The sequence below is a fragment of the Spodoptera frugiperda genome, chromosome 1, assembly GCF_023101765.2.
Source record: "Spodoptera frugiperda isolate SF20-4 chromosome 1, AGI-APGP_CSIRO_Sfru_2.0, whole genome shotgun sequence".
Taxonomy (NCBI): Eukaryota; Metazoa; Arthropoda; class Insecta; order Lepidoptera; family Noctuidae; genus Spodoptera; species Spodoptera frugiperda.
The window spans coordinates 3,884,555-3,910,954 of NC_064212.1; the positions used below are offsets into that span (position 1 = coordinate 3,884,555).

At 35.9% G+C, this 26,400-nt stretch overlaps 2 protein-coding genes across 5 annotated transcripts in view; one reads left to right on the top strand and one right to left on the bottom strand.

The window, feature by feature from the left end:
• Window positions 1–13,762, top strand: part of LOC118273006 (integrin beta-3) — a 47,773-nt gene extending 34,011 nt beyond the window's left edge. Inside the window, exon 7 of the mRNA XM_035589734.2 lies at window positions 11,201–13,762. The gene's annotated coding sequence lies outside the window, so the exon portion shown is untranslated. The remainder of the gene's footprint in view (window positions 1–11,200) is intronic.
• Window positions 13,763–15,308: 1,546 nt separating this feature from the next.
• Window positions 15,309–26,400, bottom strand: part of LOC118273005 (serine/threonine-protein kinase 26) — a 72,490-nt gene continuing 61,398 nt past the window's right edge. For 2 of the 4 annotated variants that reach the window (XM_050704658.1, XM_035589733.2), the window contains exons 4-12: window positions 22,490–22,782; window positions 22,068–22,213; window positions 21,398–21,522; window positions 20,982–21,157; window positions 20,376–20,519; window positions 19,894–19,989; window positions 19,447–19,557; window positions 18,940–19,016; window positions 15,309–18,279 (exon numbers count right to left, since the gene is read on the bottom strand). In XM_050704658.1, the coding sequence (XP_050560615.1) occupies window positions 18,270–18,279; window positions 18,940–19,016; window positions 19,447–19,557; window positions 19,894–19,989; window positions 20,376–20,519; window positions 20,982–21,157; window positions 21,398–21,522; window positions 22,068–22,213; window positions 22,490–22,782 (1,178 nt within the window). In that variant the 3' untranslated portion in view covers window positions 15,309–18,269. Of the gene's footprint in view, window positions 18,280–18,930; window positions 19,017–19,446; window positions 19,558–19,893; window positions 19,990–20,375; window positions 20,520–20,981; window positions 21,158–21,397; window positions 21,523–22,067; window positions 22,214–22,489; window positions 22,783–26,400 lie in introns of all 4 variants that reach the window. The other 2 variants (XM_050704583.1, XM_050704604.1) reach the window with 2 other exon arrangements.

Here is a 26,400-nt window from a genome sequence, read left to right on the forward strand (position 1 = left end):
TCCTTGGCATCAGTAAAATAGAAGGATAATTAAGTCTTAACCTCTAGAAAAATCTTTAATAACAATAATAGACAAAGAAACAACTAGAAACTAGTCTCTAACTAATTACAATTAGTCACAGCGAGCAAATAATCTATTAGTTCATGTATAACACATTGTTTCTGCTCGTTACCTAATTGGTAGTAAGATTTGATGCAGTAGCTCACACAGCATGCATTGTGCAGTAAGGCAGTGACATTTAAGGCTTATCAGACCCTAGCGAGGCCACGCCACTCATTAATAGATTTATAATACAAAGTAACTTGTACAGATATACTTTACCAATATACACAATAAATAACTCTCTTTATATTACCATACAGTCCTAATTTGTGCTAGTAAAATGTTATCCTTTGATAGTTAAAAGACAGTAAAACTAAATGTAGTTTTATGATTTTTCTAGTACCTGTCTGCTGATTGAAAATTAATGATAATGGCGACATCATTTCTTGGAGTTCAATGTTCGAATACACTGTCTTATTGTTAAGAGAAATAATTAAAAAATCATAAAAGTTTTAAAAAGTACTTTAAAACCATAAAATGTTTCAAAGTAATGTAAAGCATAAGAACAACAATAATTAAAAATTCAAATAACATTACAAATAAAGATGTCAGTGAATCAGATGCAGTTCTCTTGCATTCCAGACTAAACACTGCAGACAGGAATCTTTCAATAAAGCTTAATGATTATTGCTAACTTATGACTTGATGACTAATAGGTACACTAAACGCAGTAAAGCTGAAATAACAACGGTGTTTACAATTCATATTAGCTTACATACACCACTAGATGATTCCATAACATATTTTTTTTATCAGACGTTTTGACAATCACAGATATCTTAATGTCTAACACGTTTTTTGCAAGGATTATTAGAGTAAGAACAGAAAAAATTCAACTTTAAACACATTATCTTAAATCTCATTTCATCATACACAAAAAAATCTCTACATCACGCTCATAAGTCTCTTATTTAGTTTATCAATGTGAAAGGTATAAGTCGGTTGTGATATGACCTTTGGCGGAGTTCAGTGAACTCAGACAGTTTAAAACTTTGACCCTCGCACTCCGGCGCGTCGAGTTGGCACCCCTGGCGATGCGACACTCGTATAAGGATATTTAAACAAGTAAATGCAGTAAAGGAAATGCAACGAAACGTCCGAACACATATTTCTTTGTTCTTTGCCAAATATGGATGCTTATGTATAAAGTATAACGTTATTTATTGGTGACTGCATTTCGTTTCATGTTATTGTTTCTAACTGTACTTATTTGGGCATAGTTTGTGACTGTAGTTGTGTACAAATAAGGATAGTATATAACTGTTAGGTGTATGTATTGAATGTCATTATTCATGTACATCACTAAGGAAATAAGCTCCATATAAGACATTTTAATGAAGTAAATGTATAAGTTTTTAAACTGACATGGTCACACAACTTTACCATGTTTTTAGCTTTTTCGAGTTTCGAAGTAAATGTAGTGACATACTACATAACAAAGTACTAAATTAGTACCAAACAATAACCAAGGCATAGAAAAATATGTATTGTACTAAAGACATTAGACATTAGAACAGCCTGTATTTCATAGGGTTTCAGAAGCCAAATGTCAACGACCTCGACCTGCCAGTCTATCTAGCATATACAAAAAACAAACAATTTGCTCAACCCGTGTTGAAGACTATGTATTGTATAAGATATGTCTTCTATAATATGTTATACCAAATAACATGAACAATTTAATCGGCTGTACAAATGAGCATAGCAAAAAATCAGCTACCTATGTCAGAACAGAATTAGTTAGGAAGCTTAAGTTACAAAAAATCTAAGTATGTTGTTTGACATCATGTTTATTGAAATACAAGTATAGATTGTACATGGTATTTTTATTAATACATATTACATATGTTTTATTAAAGTATTTTTTGCAACATAAACTTAGATAACTAGAAATATTTTCTATCATTAATTCCTTTCATAGAGTTGCTAAGACAATTCAACACTCCCATACTAATTTACAAACCTAATCAAACAAGTGATAAAACAATAATTCAGCAATTACACAAAGATAGTAGATTCTCATTGAATACGTTGAGAGTACAATCAACTGTACACACCAACAACAACCTTATTACATAACTATGAAGGGTATTTTTTGCAAAACATGTGCTACCATTGACCTGCAGTTAGAGTTACGCATTTCTGAAGATATCAGGTTTCAAAATAAATCCTCATCTCCATATTAGCTTGTAAATGAGCTCTACTGAGTGTAGGCTTCTTAACACCCACTCATGCTTAGTAACTAAATATGTAGGTATATTATTTTCATATCTTTCAGTATAACATTTTCATCGATGAATCTTACTAATAATAATGTTTGCTACTCAATCACGTCATAATAGCTGTAGGGATCGGGACAAAAATTTGGAACGGTCTGAGATAACACATAGGACACTTTTTATCCCACGGGTCCTCGGACGAAAGCGCTGGCAAAAGCTAGTTGATCAATAATGCTTTAAAATATGCTTCTGTTAACTTTTTACAAAATGTTCAGTAGTTTTAATAGTGGCTTACTTCGATCATGAATTTAATGATCGAGGGTGGCTTTCTATGGTTATATGACCTTATGTTGTTTTGTTCTTACGTTGTACGTAATAAGATGTGGTTTACACACGTAAATACACAATTTAAATTTTTCCTCAAGCCTACTTCACCTATAGAGTAAACAAAATATAGATGCGTACAAAATATGAACATTTAAACCATTTGTTATTATTATATTAGAATAGTTAATTGGTGCCAAACAGAATCCTTCAAGAAAATTAATTGTTTTCCTTAATAAAGACTTGTTATGATTCAAGAATATAGATACTTACTTATTTACTATTAATTGACAATTATATAATCTCCACAAGAATTAGGAAATAATCGCAAATATACTAAATTATTTTTATACAAATTAGGTTAGGCATTACAGGCTTGAGTCGAAAATTGAAAGAGGATTTTCCGAAACATATAATATGTAATATGAAAACAGGGAAAATCGCATATTTATGCGCTTACAAAGTCACTGGCAAAAGCTATAACTACCAATATTGTGGCAAACATTTTAAATCCTTACTTTTTACTCACGAAACAAATCTTTGCTATGTTGAAATAATAGGCCTTTCGGTACTAGATACGCATGTTACCAGAATGAGATGGCGAGGTCATCGACAACTAAACGGTCTCGTGGGCCACTGTCGCGTCACAACGCATCTAATTTACTCACTACAACACTAATGGGAACTTCCGTACGTCATTACACATGAAACTTTGCGTAAATACAAGGCCTTTCAGTTGTGGATTTTTGTCGTGTAATATGTCTCAATTACCTGTCTGTATTTCATGATTTGACTACTACAAATACAATTTTCACGTACTTAGTTTTTTTTCTGAGTGGGGAAAATCATCCGATGACTGCTCCCGTCTTAGGAGGCTAGAGGAAGTGTCAGACTCTTACTGACTAAAAACCACCCCGTACCTACAGGATCTGTATTAGGTAACAGCCCTACTGGGCCCTATCTGTGGTGGTCTGATGGCTTTATGAGGGGCGCGCGGAACGCGACCCGCAGTATGCACGAGACGTATTTAAGTTAGCTTCAAAGAAAACGTTTAATTAATTAAAATTCTATCTTTACTTTAAAGGCCAAATCCACCAAAGGTTAAGTTGTATTAAAACTCCACGTTAGTGTTCTTTCTTCAGTGTTATTTTCCTTTGAGATTTACCTACTAAAATGCCTCATATTCTATCTACCTAATACCCACACCCGTTTTACTTTTTGAAGAGGATAATCGAAAGTTAAAATTACCCTCGTTTTCCCAGAAGTTGTGGGCACGTCCGATTTTCGTCATTGTAAGTCATTAGTCATCCAACTGTATCGTTACATACCTGACGCATCCAGGCTGTAGTACCTATGCAAGAAATTACTATAGGGGAATACCATTTAGGTACTTACACAAGACTTAGTAGTGTATGGAAGTGAAATAGCATTAGAGTATCTAAACATGCAATTAAATAAACAGTAATATTTGTATCTATTGGATTGCAGCCCTACTGGTCCTTACAGTTAGAACTAAAGAGAAACTAAGTTTAATTCTAACTCTGGTTCTTCTTTTAAAAGAAGTAGGTTAATGTATTTATTAAAACAAATACATAGAATAGATATTTGCAATATTATTATGTACCTATAAACGTACATTATTATTATTGGCTATTTATAATAACATGTCATCAATTACAAACTGCCATTTAAAATCATTAATCAACTTTACGACGTTGCTACTAGACCCACCAAGAAGTAAAATAACCGGCTACTAGTGGCTTCGTTACCTACATTATTTTACACTCATATACAGATCAAATACAAAGATTTACTGCCTTACTCAAAGACATTTAATGATTACTTATACTATTCCTTAGTAACGATTTTGTTCCGAATATATTGCTTACTGTGATAAGTAACTATTAAATGACTCAGTGCCACTGTTAGTAACGTTTTTTTTTTCGTAAAGTTACACATAAATGTCTTTTATTTGTCTTCAAGACAAACTACTCTCAAAAGCATAGGAATATTCCACTTCGCATAGCAAACTTACCAATAAATATATAAACAACAGGTTCAATACCAAACAATGTTCCCAATTTCAGTGATAAACTAAATCTGAATTGATCTTATGACTGTTGATTGCTACTATTGCTACTATCATATCGTATTATTTAGGCTGCAACCACCTTGACATGGTTGTATGGACTTGCGAGCAAGTGCAAGCAATTTAGTATCAAGTTAATGTCTCTCTAAAATGGGTATTGGTCTGTCTATATTTGGCTGTAGTAGAGTAGAGCCTATAGATATACACGGTAAACGGCCCGTATCTATATTTTATATAAGAATTATTGAATTAGGTACTTATTGATTTTTGATTTATTAATTACTAGTCAGTTTATTGTGTGTATTTGCATCAAATTTTCGTTATTTAAGACTTTTTAAAGAATCTCAGAATAAATAATATTTCATATGTATTACACAACTTACAAAGACCAAGAAAGAACACGTAAGATACCTTCGTCTATCAGTACCTGCGGACTACCTAGTCCGACAAACATTCAAGCATAGATAAGAATATAGAATTTACCGATACTATGTGCTTTCTAAGTCCATATAAACGTCCGTTCGACTGACCATCTTCACACAATACACGCTTTTACCTCCATTCCTGAACGACCCGTAAATGCACCATGAAGTTTTATAGCTCTGCACCTCATAACAATAACTAGAATGAACTTTCGAGCTGTTAACCTCGTATTAAAATCGTTTTAAAACATAACCTAGACAAATTAGGAAGCATAGTAAAATTACATAACTGTATGGGTTTGTAGAGAAGTGTGATTCATACTAATGTAACCTTAGCATTGACTTCTTATTTCACTAGATATTAGTCACCTTTTCGCGGAAGAAATCTCTGCCCAAACCTGATTCTAATCGATTTCTGATGACTCTCGAGTCACGCTGTGATAAATTTGTTCCTTTTAGACTGACCAATAATTTCCATTTTTGTGTTGAAAGGCTTTTGTATGTCTGATTTATTGTGTCACTTTCAAATCCATTACAAATAACACTTTACTAGGTATTTATTAATGTTTGGTTCGATATTGACAAATAGAACAAAATATACTTACGTAAGTTATAAAGCATAATTAATTTCCCTATATTTCCTTAAAGGAGTAGGTTTGTGTATAAACCTACACTCAACGGACGTTCATTCATGTTTTTAATTTGCACGTAAAAACCCCATTTTTACCCAATCAAAGTATGAATGAATACAATTCATATTTCAATGGAAAAACCCTATATTACTACAAGTACAATACCCATCAAAACTTTTATGTAGGTACAATTCAGAAGCACAGTTCGATTTATCAAAGTGGCACACCACATTCAAGTGCAAACAAATAACTCCACGTCATGCACTATCAATATTCATTCAATTAATTAATAAATAAAATAATTGAATTTTATGCACCCATTATGAGAGATAATGGGTGCATGAGTAGGCATAGTTCTCATGAGTAGGTCTGTGTAGGTATAATTCCTATACTTCCTTTGTCATCTGGCCCGGTTGAGGAAGATTTTACGTCACAGAGCAATGACACGTTCTGCAGAGAAGTCTTTTGAGTGTCATTGCCAATGTATTGCTGATAACTGGTATACTGCCCCACTCAGAGACATTTAATGAATACTTAAAGTATTCCTTAGTAACGATGTTGTATAGAAAGCAACTGATAGGGAATGTCATCGATCATTAAAAGATGAGTACGGCGGTAAGTCTGTTTTCTTAAAACACATAAGACCATAATTACGGTTTTGTTTTCAAAACTTATCCACGTAAAAAGCCTTTACCAAAATCAAGGTTGAATCAGAATGAAACTTAAAGTAGACCAACTAAAATTAATCTCAATTTTGTCAGGTCAACGTTAAAATTATTTATTATAAAACTTTTGTTGTGTGTTGTCAAGTTTTTAGTCATAGTAGCATAGCTTTTTACCGACAAACTTTTGAACAAAAACAAAATAGTTATATCTAACCATAGTCAATAGATAGTTTGAATGTTTGCCCTCCTCTTCCTCACACAAAATAATTTGAAACATAATACGAAAAAGCGTTTATTCACAAAAATCAATTTCCATACAAACATTTTACTTCTACCAAACTGCATAAAAGTTATAGGTACCTAAATGTTATAAGTAATATTGATGGGCAACGAGGAAGGAAGTAAAATAAAGATCCTTAAGTTTTAATGACGTATTCAACTGACTCACAAATAAACATGTTTCATAGACTTAATTGAATAAAAAATACAACAACAAATCATACATAGTATGTACTATGAACCACAAACCAGTTTCAATTCAGGAAATTTAATTTAACACGAATATGATATCGAAGTAAATGTTCTTAGAAATTGACGTCGTCGTCGTGTGCTCGTTCGCGATATTAATTTAGCAATAACTGTACAACAGTTGAGCAACTGTTGTAAGCCACCTACGCAAGTAAGGTTTAGATAACTTCGTACGAAGTCTGAGCTAATGGCTTCACCGCATTCACTATTTGCACAGGTATTAACTAGCTAGATTGTGTGGTGTAGAACAAGCTAATGAAGAGAATTTAATTGCTTTTTTCATTCATTGTAGAAATTCTTGTTCATTTAGGTACGTATGCTGTTCTTTGTTTACCTGTTGATATAACCTTAATGATTATGGTTCTCCTATGTTAGTATTTGCTAGCTTTTATTTATTTATAAAACTAATGAATCATAGAAAAGTATATAGACAATTCGAAGACACTTTTCGTATTCGATTTTATGGTCAAGTTAAAAAAGCAATTAACTAGAAATTCCTATATTTAAAGTTTCGCAACATAAGATAAACCTCTCGAATAATCCAACGCTAGCAACACGTAGCTTCGCATGGTTACAATTGTAAATCATTTGCTGGTTAGTTGTAGACTTGTAGAGTATGTAACATTTATACAATTAATAATTCAAACACCTATATGTATATACATGTAGCGTGATATTGATCTCAACAATTTGCACGAAGCTACTACCTGCAGTGAATCACCGATGGCGACTTCTCGATAACTTCTAATGTAATTTGAAAGGTGTACATAACGTGATTCATTAGGACATTTTACTTCGCTCTGCTGCTTTATTTGACAACGCCATACATAAATAATATAGTATTAGTTTGTTTTCAACGGAATTTTTCTGGGGAGTTTCCATCCATCTATCACATTTTCTATGTAGAATTCATTGCCGTCTCTATTCATTGCACACTTACGTACACTAAGTTAAGGAGAGCCATGCTTTGGCACGAATGGGCCGGCTCGACCGATATCACGGTCGAACAGAAAACAGACGTGAAACATTACTATATATAAAATGTTAAAACGTTTACTTACTTCTTTATATCTACCTATACATTTATTATTTATACTTTCATATAGTTATTTACTTTCTGACGCACAATTATAATACGTAAGACAACTAGTTTATTACCTACATATTAACATCTTTTTCCTGTTTTTCCATATTGTTATGAATGAATGAAACGTGTCAGGTAGGTATTTACCTACCTATTTATTGTGTGAGATAGGTATTTTATTCATAATAAATTGTACTATTTTTCTAGTAATTCTTTTCTTAGTAGAAACTAGAGGAAAATCATTACAATAGTAGGTACCTATCCATGTCTCAACGTGTATATAATGTAAAACAATAAGTTGTATTTAGACTTCAGCCTTCTCTTATTAACCGACTTCTTTTCATAACTAAAGTAGATTAATGTGCTCAAAAGCTCTTTCATCGTGTGAGAGAATAAACACATAGACATCTCAATATCCACGTTTTTATATAACTAACCTCGTTACCAAGTACATCTTGTCCTAGTTGCCTCCACATACGTCTGTAGACCTTCATTTAAATTATCCCCAAGCAGTTTGCTAATCTCTTTAGCTCATCAATGCTCGTTACTGTCAATTGATCACAAATAAGTTCATTGCCATTTGACCGACAAAAAAATTACCGACCAATATTGTTCTCTTGCTAAAATTATATTCAGAACTAAGTACTTATAGACTTAGACTAACGGTAATCAGCTCTTGAGCACTAATCACTTACAGTTATATTGAAAAAAATAATATAAAAAAGTAGAGACTATGACTGCCTCGTTGGCCGAGTGTTTGCAAGTGCGACTGCCGGGCAAGGGATCTCGGGTTCGATTCCCGGGTCGGGCGAAGTATTGCTGGGCTTTTTTCGGTTTTTCGAAAATTTCTCAGTAGTAGCACGGAGTCTGGAAACGTGCCCGGTATATGGCAATAGGCTCACCACCTATTACATGGGACTTACAACATAGATTGTGAAAAGTGGGTGTACACAGTGGCATTACGTGCTATAATGTGCACCTCTGCCTACCCCTTCAGGGATTAAAGGCGTGACGATATGTATATGTATAATATGTATGTATGTAGAGACTATGGTCTAATCTCTACTTTTTTATATATGTATTTGGTTCCTAAAGTGGTGTGGACCTATCTAAATCAAGTTCTTAAACTCAGAACCCACCTTCTAGGTAATTAAACCATTACCAATATGAAAAATCATAATCAAATACAGAACTGTAAATTAGTGCGTTTTCAACAGACAATAATGCCTACAAAAAATATCGCTTGCAACGCAGTTGGGAAAAACCTGGATTTGATAATTTAATCGTGAGTTGCAAATGTAAATAATTACAGCTATAATAATAATTATCCTATATCCTGCATTTGGACTTAAAATGTGCTTTATGTTTAGTTATAAGAGCATTCTTTGACGTCACATAACTGACTAAAGTTAGTTAAGCTTTCTCATTAATAAAGTTTATCATACATTCATATTTAGTTAAGTTGCTCTGGATGAGCCGGTGGCGAGCTAAAATGATCATAATACCGATATAGAACGGCTGACGAAATCAAAACGTTCACCGTTATAGGATGCATACAGGAAAGGTGAACTAAGACACGACACATTGCGATTTGCAAGTCATTTATTAAGTTCCTTCCTTAAATGAATCAGTTTCTTGAAGATATCTAGTTATTGCATTACTTGGTGTACCTATGCAGGTCCGCATCGTGTAACTATTCTGATCTGTGTTGACCCTGGTATAAAAAATACGGCTTGTTAGATATCCTATCGACTTGCCACAAAAAAATAACCTTTCTAATCCAATTAATGATTAGTCTGATCAGACTACCTACTACAAAATTGATGGTTAACAAATAAAGGACATACTTGTATATTGAACATAATTATAGTAATTGCAAAAAGATTGCAAGCAGTAGACATACTTTCCAATAACAACACGGCAGAGCAGAGCATTTGACCGGTATCAGAAGTCACAGTACGCGACGATCAAACTCCTACCTTAGGAATGAATGCCAGCCATTTTATGCGTCCACAGCTCACTGCCCACTTGATACACGAGACCGATAAGAGGTCCTGACCTGTACGCAGGATGCTTCATCTAATAAGGGACATGTTTGTATCACAAATGTACCAACAAAGTAACCACACAACACTCCTTTTATATACTTACATCATCTTACCAATCCATGACTTGCTTACAGCTGTTCCACCGGTTTTTATTATTATAGCATTTCTGGTTTTATTAAACCAGCAGTTCTGAACTGGATTCGGTTTACCATTGAGCGTATAAAGTACTTAGAAAATATATTCATATAGTGTTTCCTAATCGCTCTATGAATGAACGTAATCTTTGTGTAACATTACTTAAGTATTATATTATTATTATATTCCCATATGTAAATAGCTTGGCTAATATAACTGTGCATTCATGGGTACATGGAATTGCACATACTTAGGTATTTGTCATCGTTATTGTTTTATTGGAACCTTGCATAAACCTAGGCGATGTAGATACTCATACTACCTTCACATTATGTTGTTCTATCGGACACATATTATTGTACTTTTTGTAGTGTTTCCAATGCAGTATTATTGTCTAATACTCAATAACTGTATACAACCGGTCACAGCTTGGGAAATTACACGGTTTGTTTTCCTTTTACCTGAATGACACAAAAGAGTTAGCATTCAAAAAATTCACACGACATACACAAATATTATTCTCTTTCATTAAAAAATAGTATTTCTTTTATAAAAGAATATTTTACTTACTCTATATCTATTGTTTTGAAAACCGTAAAGGGATAAAGGAAATTCGAGCCGAGCCTGAGCCGTTTGAAAACATCCTTCTATTGATTAAATATAGATATCAACTTGACTGAAGTTCAAAAGATTCATAACGGATGTTTACTATCGGGCTTGAAGTGGTCCTGAAAAACAACTAAGTATGTGTACAATAACGTTTTCCTTTAAACACTCACATCCTGAACAACAAGTCCCTATAGCTATAGATTCGTCATGAAGGCATATATCTACCCAATAGTAGTCCATTATTTGTGGCTAACAAGATTGAGTCACTGCGCGCGTCACATAACCTCTGAGTCACGCAGGCACGCGTTCTTCTCTCATTTATTAAAGTATTTTTTCTCCATAGGTGTTACCTGCTGGCTGAATCATCAAGGACTGAAGATCAGGGTCAAGCGGACCTGGGAGGCTAAAGAGATGACTACCAATTGTGAAAGTATCAACACTTCAGCTCAGAACACCTGAATCACTCGACTCAGCACTAATGAGTCGAACTGCTGTCATCGGGGCCCCCTCCAGTCCAATATTCCATTCCAACACTGCCTGTGATCAACACTACGATGAAGAAATTACATTCGTCCGGTGTTCGTGTCGCAAACTGTAACTAGAATACATTTTATACCGTAGTTGTAAGTGTTAAGGTCGGTACACACATCAGCGCGCCCGACGCGTCCTGACAGGAACGGGATTAAAATATCGTCGCATACGTTTTGCATACGATGTGCGCCTCGCCCATTAGTGGCTATCGAGCTGGATATTTTCTCTTCACTGTCAGACGCTGCAATGCTTATAACTGACGTCACATTTAGAAAACAAGTGAGAACAAAATGTTCCCGCGTATTATTTTGATACAGCTATTTTCTGCATGTGTCGTTCCCATGTCGACCGTGAAAGGGCACGTATTAGGCACAGCACGGTGATCTGTGCACCGACTGAATTATGTAATTAATACCTCTGTGATATTTAAGATGATTTAATTGAAGATGTCCGGATGAGTCACCGAGGAGCGCTGTTTGATTTGTAATCTAACGGTAAACACACACCGTATTGAACAATCTGTTGACGCATAATATAACAACGTACTCACGTACGAGTTAAATCCTATACTATTGTGTACTACACGCAAGGTTAATTCAAATTAGTAAACAACTTATTGGGTGACTCACTGAGTAATAAAAAGTTAGCGCTGTAGAGATAGTTATGTATGTATTCAGAACTGCGAATTGTCGTCTAGCGTAGATATTATGTTGTGAAATTGTTGTTTTACAGTAAGTATTTCATTGTAGAGTGGTCGTGACTGAATGAGGTGTTCGTGTATTACTTACTGGACCGCAAATTACAAGAATAAGTAGACTGACAGACTTATATAGACATTTGTACTTCTCATCTCTCAAACATTAGTGGCCTAATGAATGATTTGTTAAGGAGAAAGTAACACGAAAGTAGGATGTAGTAGTGATTTTATGTAGGTGTGCTACAATACTTTGTGGGCAGATTCATTCTGTGATCCGATGGACCAGTTTTTTGATGACTAACGGGTTTTAACCCGAATCGAATGCCCGATGTCTATTGGCTGTGGCACCTTAAGTACTATGGTGTTCACAAGAATCATGACTACATTGTCTATTTAAAAATATTTATGAACAATTCCACTAGTAAATTGTTTCTAAGTACGTAATGTTTATAAATAAGTTCCTACAAAAGATTGATTTATATAAAAAGCTTATAATTAGATACTCGTTAAATTATAAATTGGTAATTTATTAATTGGCACGATACAAACCAAAGTTTTTAGGAAAACAGTATTTTATTATTTTTATTGGAAATTTTAAACAAACGCTAATGCTTCGCTTGAAAATAAAGAATTTAATAATCGTTAGAATGCTTTTAAGTGGCCCTGCAAAATACAGGAACATAGCGATAGCATACTTTACAAAAGTAGGTATATAAGTATCTACATTCACGAGCAAAAATATCAGTCAGGTTTTTTCTAAACACACCAAGCGATATTTCAAACCGAAAAAAAAACGAAAGGTACAGTTAGTTACACATGTCTTGCAACCGAGTTTGAATGAACTTCGGAAGTGTGCAAATATTTATCTCATGACTATCCACATCATAAAGCCACCAGCGAGTCTTAACAAACTTGTATTGTAGAACATAATAAATAAATAATCTGTGTAATGTAGCATGTAACGCTATCAAAGTGCATTGTACTTCCGTTAGTTATATCTATGTAAATAGTTTACTATATTCCGATGTAAACACTAGGCAAACTGGTACGCTAAGGGCTTGTGCAGACTAAGGAGTTTTGTCTGATGAGGAAAAGCTTAATTCAGGATCGTGAAGATTTACTTGAAACTATAGTTTCTTGAAAAAGTTATGAAAAGAACTATACCTAGTTGTATTATTCTGAAAAGAACAGTTGAGTCTCAAATCAATCACACACATAAGACCGTTTGTTAAAAAATAAAATAGTCAGCATAAGTCCTTAGATGTATGTATGTAAATATATTACTAAATACAATATAAATATATGATGTTTAGTTTGGGCCACGTTTTATAGCTATCTCTCTCACACAAATGTCTTCTGAGTTACGTGTAAGAAAGACAGATATATGACTTGGCCCAAAACGTAGGCAACGTCTATTTAATTCGATTTACTGTAATCTTCCATACTTACATACGTCTAGCTTGTAGAATTAAATTATTAACATCACACGTAGTACTTTATGACATTATTAATTGATTTGTAGTAATTATGTCTCATTATGTTTAAGTGTTATTGAATGATCTGCGCTGAATCTCGCTCGATGTCTGTGTAATTACCATTGTATTATTGTATTCGCGCATTTTGTATTTTTGTACATTTGTATCATTGTTAAGCTAGTCAGTAAACAAATCAAAACTATTCTGTTGTTTTACTTTTTAAACCTAAATATTTTTCTTGATGAATGAATGAATATGTCGTAGCCGCCTAAGTAGCTGATCAACTTGCGGCCTGGGCGACTGGCTAGTACCTACCTGGCTGCTGCCCCTTGCAGCACTTACACCTCATGTACAGACAAATCTATAAATCGTATTTTCCTTCGATATTATTTTTCGAATCCTCTGAGGTGGCCTTGAAAGATTTTTTTATGTAGGTAATAAGCCGGTAAACATTCAGACGGATCACCTGATGATAAGCAATTGCTGCCGCCCATGGACATCCGAAACACCAGCTAGAGGCGTTACAAGTGCGCTACCGATTGTTGGGGAATCGGAGTTAGGAAGATTGGAAGTGTGGGTAATTGGGCCTCCGATAACCTCACTCACACAACACAAGCATTGTTTCACGTCGGTTTTCTGTGAGGCCATGGTATCGCTCCGGTCGAGCCGACCCATTCGTGCCGAAGCATGGCTCTCCCACACAAGATGTATTTTACAATTGATGGAAATGGTTAGGTTGTGGGCCAAATTTTTAAAAAGTCCTTAAATCGAAACCAGCATTTCAACATATCTATCGACAGTTAATTGAGATCAATAACGAAGAGCCCAAGAGAAGCTCCGGCTCCGACTCGAAGAGAAGTAGTAGGAAACGGAGTGGTTTTAGTAAGTGTCTGGCACTCCCACGCTTTACCCAGAGCGGGAAAAAACGTTAGATGATTTTCCCCACTTAAAAAAAAGGAAGAGGGACGAGGTGCCCAAAAGGGCCCATAGTTGGAACATATTACTGTATAAAATTGTAGACCACACTGTACACTATGGATGCATCAGTGATTTGAGATTACCAATCTCGTCTATATATGGGATATGGGTAGGTGCAGGTGCACCTGAAATTAACCCTCACGGCAACGACCATGCTAAAGTGGAAGACCGATTGCATAATATTAAAATGTAACATAAACTTTAAACCAGTTGATAAGGCCCGTATAGTAGGTGCGAGTTTACTGCTTTTCGTCGGACACGGTGGACGTCATTCCACACTCCTTGAAAAGTATTGCTGATGGTAAATGCGTGTGATAATGAATGATTTCAAATTTTTTGACGTTACTCAGCAGTTTGTTTTCGATCGTAAAAATTCAAAATATTTGTTTCTCAAGCTCTCCATAATAGCATTATTTTACCTGACCCGGGAATCAAACCCGGAATTGTAAAGTTTGGGTTTACTAGAGTTGAACTTAGCGAATGTAGCCTAAGAAAATTGGGCAAGAGATATAGATTTACTATTCTTCTTGTCCTTTAGGTAATTATTTACCAGTAGTTAGAAGGCCAACAACTCCTACAGTTTTAACTTCCAATTTCATAACTTTAGGATGTTTTGGCAGATTACTTATTAGTTGTTCCATTCAATAATTCTAACCGAATTCAGTTTTCAGCAAGTACCTAGTTATTAATTATATATCGACTTTGTTGAATTGGGGACCGTGTGGTAGTTTCTTCAGCTTTTTGGGAAAGTGACAAAAATAAAACAAACATTTCCAAAATTAAATAACTTCTTTTATTTCAGAGTCAAATTTGTTTCCTACATAAACGTGTTAGAATGATGACGCCGTAACATTAATTGACCATTACACTAATGGTACGCGCCGTTAGCTGTTAACGTTGGTGCACGAGTGGAGGGCCGTGGATTTATTCCTTTACACAGTGCTACTGCGCGCCTCACGCCCGACATCTGCAACACGTGCACACTGCACCTACAGCTGTGGACTCCGCAACTTATTCCTTTAATTAGCCACAAATATGACTGGGCGCGTATTTATATCCCGCCACAACGGCACCGATACGTCTTCCCAGTTATATTCCAACGATTTAATCGCGCCCTCCAAGCGTGGCGCGCGCAGTAACACAACTACACAGACAACTACTGTCCTTTTCAATACAGACTTTTATATAATAATAATATAGATTTTTTATTATTTTAATAACTATGCAAATATGATCACAAATACCCATGAACCAAACGACGCGATCCCGAAACATTTCTGCAACATCCGAAGATAACAATAACTACACTCCACTACTGGGCCAGACGCCCGCGTAGAGGAGGTACGCAGGGAGGTACTTTAGTCCTCCCGTGACAGACACGACGTGCCGTCGTCAGTAGTCGCGCGTACCGCCGCTACGCGGACCCGTCCTCAACGTTGTCAACGCGTCTCAACTACTATCCAATGCCACAAACACCTAATTTTAATCAATAATCAACAATTATCGCCCACCTCTAACACTACACGCTTTATTTATACGATCAAGTGGAAAAATAATTTTTGATCCTCCATCGAAATCAAACTAACATCTTCCATGATATTTTCACATGGCAAAACAAAAATTCAAGGCAAAATACAGCGCAGTCCGAGAGCACGGCACACCGGGACTTATGAACTACGCGTCAGAGGCAATTTATTACTCCTTCCTACGTTACGATACCGAGGTACCTGGACACTACAAACTAGACGTTATAAACAACGCGCGCCGCGCTCTCGGCTGCGCTCACATACGTAAATTGGAAAGACAATAACTACTCTCCATATGCTTATAAGAACACTTCATAAAACAGCTTTATATTATACTACATAATTTACATTTATATTAGGTTTACATTTTTACACAGCAATAATAATGTTTGTAGTTTTCATTATAATATACTCTATATACTCCCAATTGCTAAATATTGTCGCATATTAAGCATGTTTTTTATTTATAACGACATCGCATGGTCATTGATGTCAGCATCGTAATATTAACAAAATACTTGAATCCTTCGAATCACTCTACCATTATTCTCTCCTAATTACAAACGAAACTATGAAACAGTGATCGGACTATTATTCTTTTAGAACATGTATTAGTCACTAATTTTATTTTATTCCAAGTCGGTAAGTAGCCGAATACACAACTAAATCTAAGCTTCAAATAACTAAACTACGGGAATTTATAACAATTTTCACAAGCGGACAGTTCACAGATGTTGCGACTTCACAAAAATCAACTCAAATAATCTATAAATGCTGACAATATTGTCTTTTGTTTGGAATGACACTTAACACTTTCTATAAAGTTTCAAACATCAATTTCTAAAGCATATAAATATGTTAGAATTTAGACGACTGATCACAATATCAATCAGACTTCTCTATACAAAACGATAGTGTTAGTAAAAAATAAATTTTAGAAAAAAAATATTATGGCAAAATATTGGCGAAGTATAGCGAATGAGCTCTCCACGAATATTTAAGTTAAAAAGATCCAATACCGTTGTAAACAAACCCAGGCACTCAACAAACAGCCGCGGGGAAATTATACTAAAACAACTCACAGTGAAAACTTAAACATGCGGCCACGCGGGCGACAGTAACACGCGCGGGGACACCTCGCCGGTATTATGTTACTTGTTAGCACAACAAAGTTACCGCAGGCGTTATGACATCACAACTAAATGATATTTACACAAATAATGCACATAATATAAAATATTATAAGACATAACCATCTTAAGTATTTATTACGTTATATTTTTATTTATTACACTATGGCATTGCAACTTTGTGACTCGGTTGCGGCTACACGTCGACCTTTGTTACATAACATTTTGTTAGCGGAACAAAAAATGCTAATAGTTTAATGCCTTGTCAATGTAGTGGTGTATGCAAGAATATATTCGACAGGTGCGTCAGTTCACGATAAATATAAAAAAATATGATAATCACAGCGTGACGATAAAGATTATTCTAACTGTAATGCCCATTGCATCCAGTAACAAAATAATTTAAATAGATTTATCGTTCAGAGATAGATAAGAACACAAATAGAACGAGAATTTTATAAATAAAAACAGAATGAACGAGAACTGATTACTGTGTACCATCGAAATATGTTCTTGTGTCGGAACAGGTAGCGCGCGAACTAAGAAATGAGGATTGAAACATACGCAATATAGAAATAGATCTATTGCTAAGTGTTTAGTTATCAAAGACGTGATTCTAAACGTGACAGTAAAATGTTCTATAAAATAGCAATTGATGTGAATACTTTGATATTGATAAAGTATAGACGACGAGCGTTTGACGTACAATTTGCTATCGGTCTTATAACTATAACGCATTACGTAACAAACGGAAAACGTTGCATGTGAACTCAACTCAAGAAGTAATCCCCTACCTTTCTATGTTCGTATATCAAAACAAAACTACTTAGAACAACTAACATTGATTCATGATTTATTTTTATAAATTAACAAATGTGACATAGAATCGTAGCTTCTCTTTTATGAGTTGAGTTATTACATGTAAGGTTTTACGTAACTACGTAGATATCACACGTGTGGTGGGGTGGGTGTGGATGTAACAAATATGTCGTCAAGTGTCCGCCGCTACATTGGTACATGGTCTCATCTCCAGTGCGCGGGTAGCGGCGCGTCTAGATCGCTCACGCTACTGATATTATAGGTCCCTGTGCACAGAAAAAATATATCGTTAATACAATAAAAGTGAGGCCAAATAAAATTTATTTAGAGACGAATATCGAGTTATACTAGGTACATCACTTTATTATTTCTTTTTCTATGTAAAATAACTGGTTCTTCTAACGTTGCCTCACATTAGGATTATCTCCTTTATCTCCTGTTACAAACATACTATTTCACATAAATATGATGACATGACACCTAGACCCGAAACAACAAATTGTGGATCACACAGAGAGTTGCTCCGGGCGGGGATCGAACCTGCTACTTGCGCGGCAGCCGGTTGTCCAGCCATCACACCAACCATGCAGTCAAATCAATTACACGGTTATAAATCTATTTTCAAAGGATTCTCGTAGAAGTATGTATTTTATTCGATACTCAAGATAACATTATGAATCTATAGCAATGTTATCTAAGTAGCTTATACATTACTAACGATAATAAAGATAGCATACTCTAAAAATAAACCAAACCAAAACCAATAGGTTAATAGAAAAACAAAAACTATTTAATTGAAAGCATTAGACATGCAAGTACGCTATTTTCCTTGTAAAGCGTGGGCCCGTCACCTGTGCTAGCTATACTGGATGTATCAGTGCAGTAAAGGGGTATGATAATATAAAAAGTGACATTACCGTACCTACCTCATCCACTGCTGCGAGGGAGGAGTGTGGGAGGGAGTCGATGGTTGATGCGACTGAGTTGCCACCCTCTGTACCACCTGGAATACATAAATAATTCATTTAAGTATAAGTTGTAATTAAAACAAGCTGATTTCGGAAGTATAGATTACTTTTTATTTATAGAAAGACAGATTGACTTATTTTGTTCACACAATTAATATCGCTTCACCATCTCAATGCAACGGCGCGACGTTGTTCAGTACAAGTAGAGTACAAGAAGAATATACAAACTACACTGTTTGCGACAGGAGAATCAGCTCATTCATTTTCGAATCCGTTCTTAGTATTTACTTTAGTATCCGTCACATCTTTAATGGTTACTTAACCCAGTCCTTTGCAATTATTTCGCAACAAAATTTTTACTAATGAATAGTTTAAGTAATCATTAAATGACTCTGAGTATGGCACCTGATCTGTATGAGACTAGTTTAATGAGTTAAAGCTAGTTATACTTTGTATAGTACGTACCTGTTGTACGAATGCCCGAGTGAGGTGCGGCGCGGCTCGCTCCGCGTGCTCGAAGGCGCGCCGCAGTTCCTCGATAGCGGCCGCACTGCCTGAACCGTGCTTGCGGGACAGCTGAGGGACAAATTACACTTTATTAGTTACATACATGTTTGGGCAATTATTGTTCATTCATTATGCTAAAAAATGTCTGCTTCAGTGGAACCAAATAAAGAAACATTAGATTCATTCATAGATTCATACGTAGATGTTGAACTAATTAATATGTGCACTTCTGCCCAGTAAGTGCGTAAAAGGTGACTCTTGATATTATCTTAGTTGAGAGTTAAAAATTGAAAAGTATTTTAACATTCTCCTGACCCGAGAATCACACCCATCATCACCAATAGCATCTTGTTTGCATGCACTCGACCAACGACGTAGTTAATAAGAACTTTGTAATCAAGTTACCTCATTGAGTAGTGGATATATAAGTTGTTGCAAATACGGATGCCTCTTCACTTTGTTCTCTTCACTGTTTCTTCCTCTATCGTCCAGAGGTGTGGCCTGAAATCATTAAAAACCTATAATCAAACACTGACCTCACACAACAAACAAGACAATTTCTTCAGTGAATTTATCTTTCAAGAATATTTTTACAGACACAAGATTATTCCTTGTAACATTTTGTTTCTTTAATAAATCCAGTTAGTATTTCGTCAAATCTCTAAATGATATTTATTTTTGCAAATAAATTACAATGTAACTCTTTTACACATCATTCTCTTAAATAACTAGATGAGTCCGGCATTTCCTATCCGACTGCTCTGAGAAGAAATGCCGAAGCAAACTCAGAGGTCATAGTCTCTTTTAATAGTAGAATGAAAACGTCAGACAACAGATAGATAGTTTATGAAAATGTCCGCAAATGACTTAGTATAGGAGGTACTAACGTTTTTATTATAGACTACGCTATCCCTGTTGGAGGGCTGGTGTTCGGTTCTCTCCTTGCGTTCGTCGCGGTCGCCCCGGTCGCGCTCGCGCTCCTTCGTGCTCCTCTGTTCCGCGTTCACTTGCACGTTCGACGACTGCCGGGTCTGGAAATAGTAATATTTCAATTTGAAGTTGGTTTTTGGTGTCATTCTTAGTAGATTTTGGTCCAAGGTAGCTTGTACAGTTTTCCAAACATTGGTTTCGTTAACTTTTTCCGTGGAACACGGTGCATTTTGTCCCAAACGTCTGTCGATGACGTTATGACTAATCGAATTCATTTCCGGATCTCGCACCAGACGAAACGCAGCAACATTAGGTCACCACCTTGCGGTAGTATTTCGTGAGAGGGTGATACATACTTCCTCAGTCGACCCAACTCATTCAAGGTGCATAGACGCTAATATCATACATAACTTTACTACTATGCACTCTGTATTTTAAGTTGTTTAACGCTTCATGAATCTTCAGAGAGTTGTATCTCTCTCAAGCATTTTACAAGTTATTGACTGAGAGAAAATAGGTCATAATTTTTTTTCTCTGGACTTTTAAAAGTGTGCAATTCTTACCGGCAGTTTGTCTGGCGTGTTGTTGTTGAGTGAGTGCGGCGTGTGTGTGTGCGCGGCGTGCGGGGGCGCGGGGGGCGCGGCCGCGGGGGGCGCCACCGGCCCGGGGGCGGGCTCCGGGGGCGCCGCGCCGTTCTGCTTCGGACCCGCACCCGCCACCACCGGCTCGCGACTTGTCACTGGAACACACAACAACATTGTTATAGCAAAAAGAATAACCTTAACCCTCATACAATTTATAAATATGTGGAGGCCTATCGATTTTCTACTTCATGTATGTCCGCTATCAAAAATTTAATGTCCAATGACTAGACATTAGCAAATTGTCTATAGGACAAGAGACCTCTGGCTACACTAGCTATCCTGGCGGTAAACCAACATAACTGTTATATTCACAAGATAAATCGTACAATACACACCGTTATCGTCGTGGTGGTTATTGCGTCGCTTGTTGTCTCGCTCTGCAGGCGGCTGTAGCGCTCCGCCCCGGACCGTCATGATCCAGGGCTCGTCCGCCTCGCTGTCACCACTCCGACACTCCTCTCTGGAACATCAAACGTTTATGTTCAAATATCGTTCTATAACGTCATATTGTAGTTAAATTGCTTTGTAGTTTGTGGTAACAAAATAAAACAACAACAACAATAATTGGATATAGGAATTATGACTAATCGAATGAATAACAAGAAGGGGCATACATTTGTTCACGTATTTCGTGTCGTTACCGCTCAAAGAACACTGAAAGGTTTCAAAACATTTTTGGATCGCTGACTTAACGTGATTATACTACTTATTCTGAAATATACGAACAGCTCCAAATTGTAATTATTATGTAGTTTTCCTCATAAAGCTTAAGTGTAATTATTCAGTGAAATGCTGGCACGTGTTAGCAGTTTGGCAGTCAAAGCTTCCTGTGTTAAAATCACATTGGGGAGGTACGAACTAAAAAGGATACCTTTTACTATGTATGATGTACCCAATAAAGGGTCGTGCGGAAAAAAGAAATCTCCTAAATAATATTGAAGCGTGTGTAAATGTTATTGATGATTCGTCAGTGAAGGAATTTAGTCCAACATGTGATGTACTCACGAGTCTGAATTCTCCGACTCAGTTTCACTCTCCTCGCTCCGCTGCGCCTTCCACTTCTTATACCTATCTATAAGATCCATTAGATACGAATTCTTCTTCGCCTTCCGGATAAACTGGAACTTTAATAATTCCTTAGCTGTTGGTCTCTGAAACAATTCAAAACATTGATTAGCCCACGCAACTTAATCAAATTGCCACAACAAATAATGGAAGTTTGAAACGAATTTTGATTATCCCAAGCTAAGGTTGCGTTAGGACAGAGAATCTCTAAAACAATATATTTAGTGCAATGAACTGCGCGTTCATATCTCCCAGATTAAGGGATCAGACCGTAATCCGAAACACTCGGGAGGGTTCTAACAAAAACACTATACGAAAGCCGACGGTCGGGGAAATTAATCCGTGTGTGCTATGTAACTTACATTTTCTGGGTCCTTATTCAGGCACGCCTCGACGAACTCTTTGAACGGTTTTGAGTAGCTGCCTGTCAGCTGCGGGGGGTTGTTCTTGGGAATGAGGAAGAGTACCCTCATGGGGTGTAGCTCTGAGTTGGGAGGCTCGCCTTTAGCCAGCTCTATGGCGGTGATGCCGAGCGACCAGATGTCGGCTTTGCTGTCGTAGCAGGACTGTTTGATCACCTCCGGCGCCATCCAGAACGGTGTGCCCACAAAAGTGTTGCGTTTACTTGTCGTGTTTGTTAATTGGCCCGCCACACCTGGAAACATTAAAGAACCGAAATTAGGTATAATCACTAATGTGTATTGGGTAATGAACAGACTCATAATGACAAAAAACCTAATAAATTATTACAAGGAAAAAATGCTACTTTATTTGCAAATTCCCAATTAGTCACCCTGAGTTTTGAACAAAATGTGGGAAACCATGTAGACAAAGTTTAGGTACGAACGAATGACTTTGTTAAAATCATTATTTATTTGCTTAAGTCTTAACAAACACAATACGTATTAACATGATCAAGACACATGAAACGTTTGTTTGTTACGTTTATTTTCTAATACGAATAAATACATCAGCGTGGTAAAGCACGAGTAAACAAAAGTACACAAACAAATCACGGAGTGATTAATTTGTTTTGGTATATAAATAAATACGTATGTACGTACATTTCTAATTTGCTGTACCTGTCATGGATATTTATTGGTACGTGAATGTATGCCAAGTGCCAACAACGATCGGAAGAGTTGATTGTAAATGTTTGAAAAACAGTAATAAAGGTCAGCTGTACAAAGACCGTGAAATATTACTACTGAACACGAGTTGATTTGATTCCTCGATTTGTTTTTGATTCGTAGGTCAATAGATTTGCAACAAAATTGATGCTGACGTTTTGGGCATGGCATTGATGATGAAACCACTCTAAAAAACTTGTATGTGGAAATTGTGGAGATCTTTTATGAGGGAGGAAAATCATCATATTACGTCTCCCGCCTTGGATGAGGCGAGAGGGATTATCAAATTCTTACTGACTCGTTCCAACTTCTGCTTTTCGATCCAGAGCCCCGGTAAACCTGCTAGCTAGTCTGCAGTTACGGGGAAATTACTGCTAAACTGTCAGTTTAGTGAAGGTAAACGGAATATGAAAACTAATTCTAACAACAAAACATTGACGAAAGTAAATAACCATATCTTAGCAATCACGCTGAAACTATTCGAATCAACGTCATACTAACAACAAGGAGTGATGCGTGAGCCTGACCTTATGCAGTATTTCATATAACCATAACCACATAAGGAAGCTTATGATATGACGACAGTTGTATGTGACTAACTAATGGCGATAAAAATAGCAAAGTATGAAAGGAAAATATGTAGTTTTTGTAGGTATAATAGTGATTCCGGGAAAATAATGTAGCCATTTATTTAATATTCTACCAAACAGATATTATAAATTGCAGACTTCATCAGTAGGGACACCAGCACATATATCTCTTCAAAATATCAAATATCTTATTCAACTTCAATCAATATTCAACCTTTATTACAAAACCATAAAGTAGAATGTAATAAACTTGACGTACATGAAACATTAATTCGTACATTAAGATCTTTTGGTTTAACATCATCTGTGGTCACATCCACCCCCGGGGTCGTAAAACGGGTCATATGAACCGTTCTGGGCAAAATGTCAGGTACACGTGAACATTAAAATTGATAAACGAGACCTTTTATATTAACCAGCATTATTACCAATTGTTGGTCATCGTGCGTATGTCAAGGAAAACCACATAATGTAATGAGGTAAGGATCATTTTAAATACTTATAAGGATAATTTTAATTAATATTAATTTTACCAAAGCAATGGCTTGATTAAATAAATTATACAACAATTTATTTAGGAGAAATGTATAGAAATTTGTAGAACAAAAAAATAAGTACCTCGTTTTCAAGAAATATTATATTTGATTGATTCGAATGATAAAAATAAAATGGAGTAAGTACCTACTTATAAAATGATACTTTGTATAGCCGACACAATTTCCCTTTTAAATTCGAGATATTTTTGTAACGCTCTCGATCTACAAAGATATTGTGAGAAATATCATTATTTTGTAAGATATAAAAGGGACTTGTATAAAATGCAAAATGTTTATACAAAATAATAAAAATACGGTCCTTTATAGCTACTCATCGGAAGCTTTCGAAAGATCCGGCACAGTCATGCGGGCTTTTTTGTGACTCATAACTGTTTGTTTCCATTTGGAGTAAAACAACAATACCTACTGTAATTTTCCTTCTACAGTAGTATCGGTGCAAATTAATAGAAATGTCACAAATATACCGAAAGATAGGTTAAAAATTCTAGTTTAGCTTTTCCGCTGATCGGTATAGCAAGGTTAAGCAAACAGTCGATCGAAAACTGCATCGGTACTTTGGTACAGATTGGTACTACAAGCATATCGATAAAGCAGCTCTCTGCCCATAAAACCTGTCAATATGACGTGTTGAACGAATTCGTAAACATAAACCGAAAGGTTAAAGCTTTGAGTGGCTATAAACATAAAGAGTTAAAATTCAGCGCCACTTGACTGTTAACCTACTTCAGAAACACTCGTAGACTATTCCATGTGTCAAAGATCACAACAAACGGCTAGAACTGCAAACGGATTATTTCTTTCGAATTCTACACGTGTTGTACGAACAAACACAGCCAGATCCAGTAAACGTGGATGTTTGAAGAGCCAGAAAATCTTCACGCCTCTTTCCCGAAGCAAAGGGCGTTCACTTTACTTTGGCACGGCTCACAGTTGCCCCGCAAACGGTTCAAACATTGGCCTCAAGCCAGAATTCATGGCCATAATGCGCGCTTAACTTATAATGCAAGCTTCCATATTGTAGCTCCGACATGTTTTTTAAAACTTACTGTACACAATGCAGTCGTAAGCGTCAGATATTTTTACTACAGAAACGGACAGTTTACTCATAATATTTTCTCGTTGACGAAGTTGGTTCACGTCAAAATTAAGTTATCCTCGGCCTTGTTATCTCGATTTAATTCCCACAAGATACGATCTCTAGCTGACCAAAACTTATTTTCGCCCTTCCTTATAATATTTCCCTGGATGACACTCCAGAAACTTATTAAAAGATTTGGGCCTTGATAAATAGCTCTGTTGCTCCCAAAATTTCTTATAATCTCCTTTATAAATGCGGTTAATTACGTAAAGCTGAGACAGCTAGATTTATTAACATACAAATTCAACGCGCTAAATTATAGCCATTAAATGCAGACGGTGCCATTAACGGGCAAGCAATGATATTTATTGATTAGAACAAGCATTTATATTTAAATGGTCGAACTAAGTAAGTAGGTCACACGCGTTTACGACACCATTCATCAACAACACACAATCTTCGGTGTTGATTAAATTATCGTCAATTATGTATAGTCAGACAGTGTTAGCTGTTGTAAACTCTTCCCTTGGGTGACGTAAAAGTTGACACCATTACGTCGACAGAGGCAACAGCATCTAACTACGATAATATAAGTACACTGTCACCATACAACAAAGAAATCAATATCATTCGAAGATCATTTATAACAATTGATGTTGGAACGTGCAGAATCACAACTCTACATACAATTGCTCTAAATTCTTCATCACCAATATATTTCTAAGATAAGCATCCACTGTGAATGGTTTTCATGTTCAAACTGCATGCATGGTTCGTTTTATGTGCGCAGGAGTAGTCGTCCATCCGTTACGATTTTGTTCGAAACTCTGTATCACAACTGCTTAGCGTTCTGAATCAAATTAATGGGAGGAAAAACCTTGACAGATGTGCAAGAACGAAGCTAAAGAAAGTTGATAT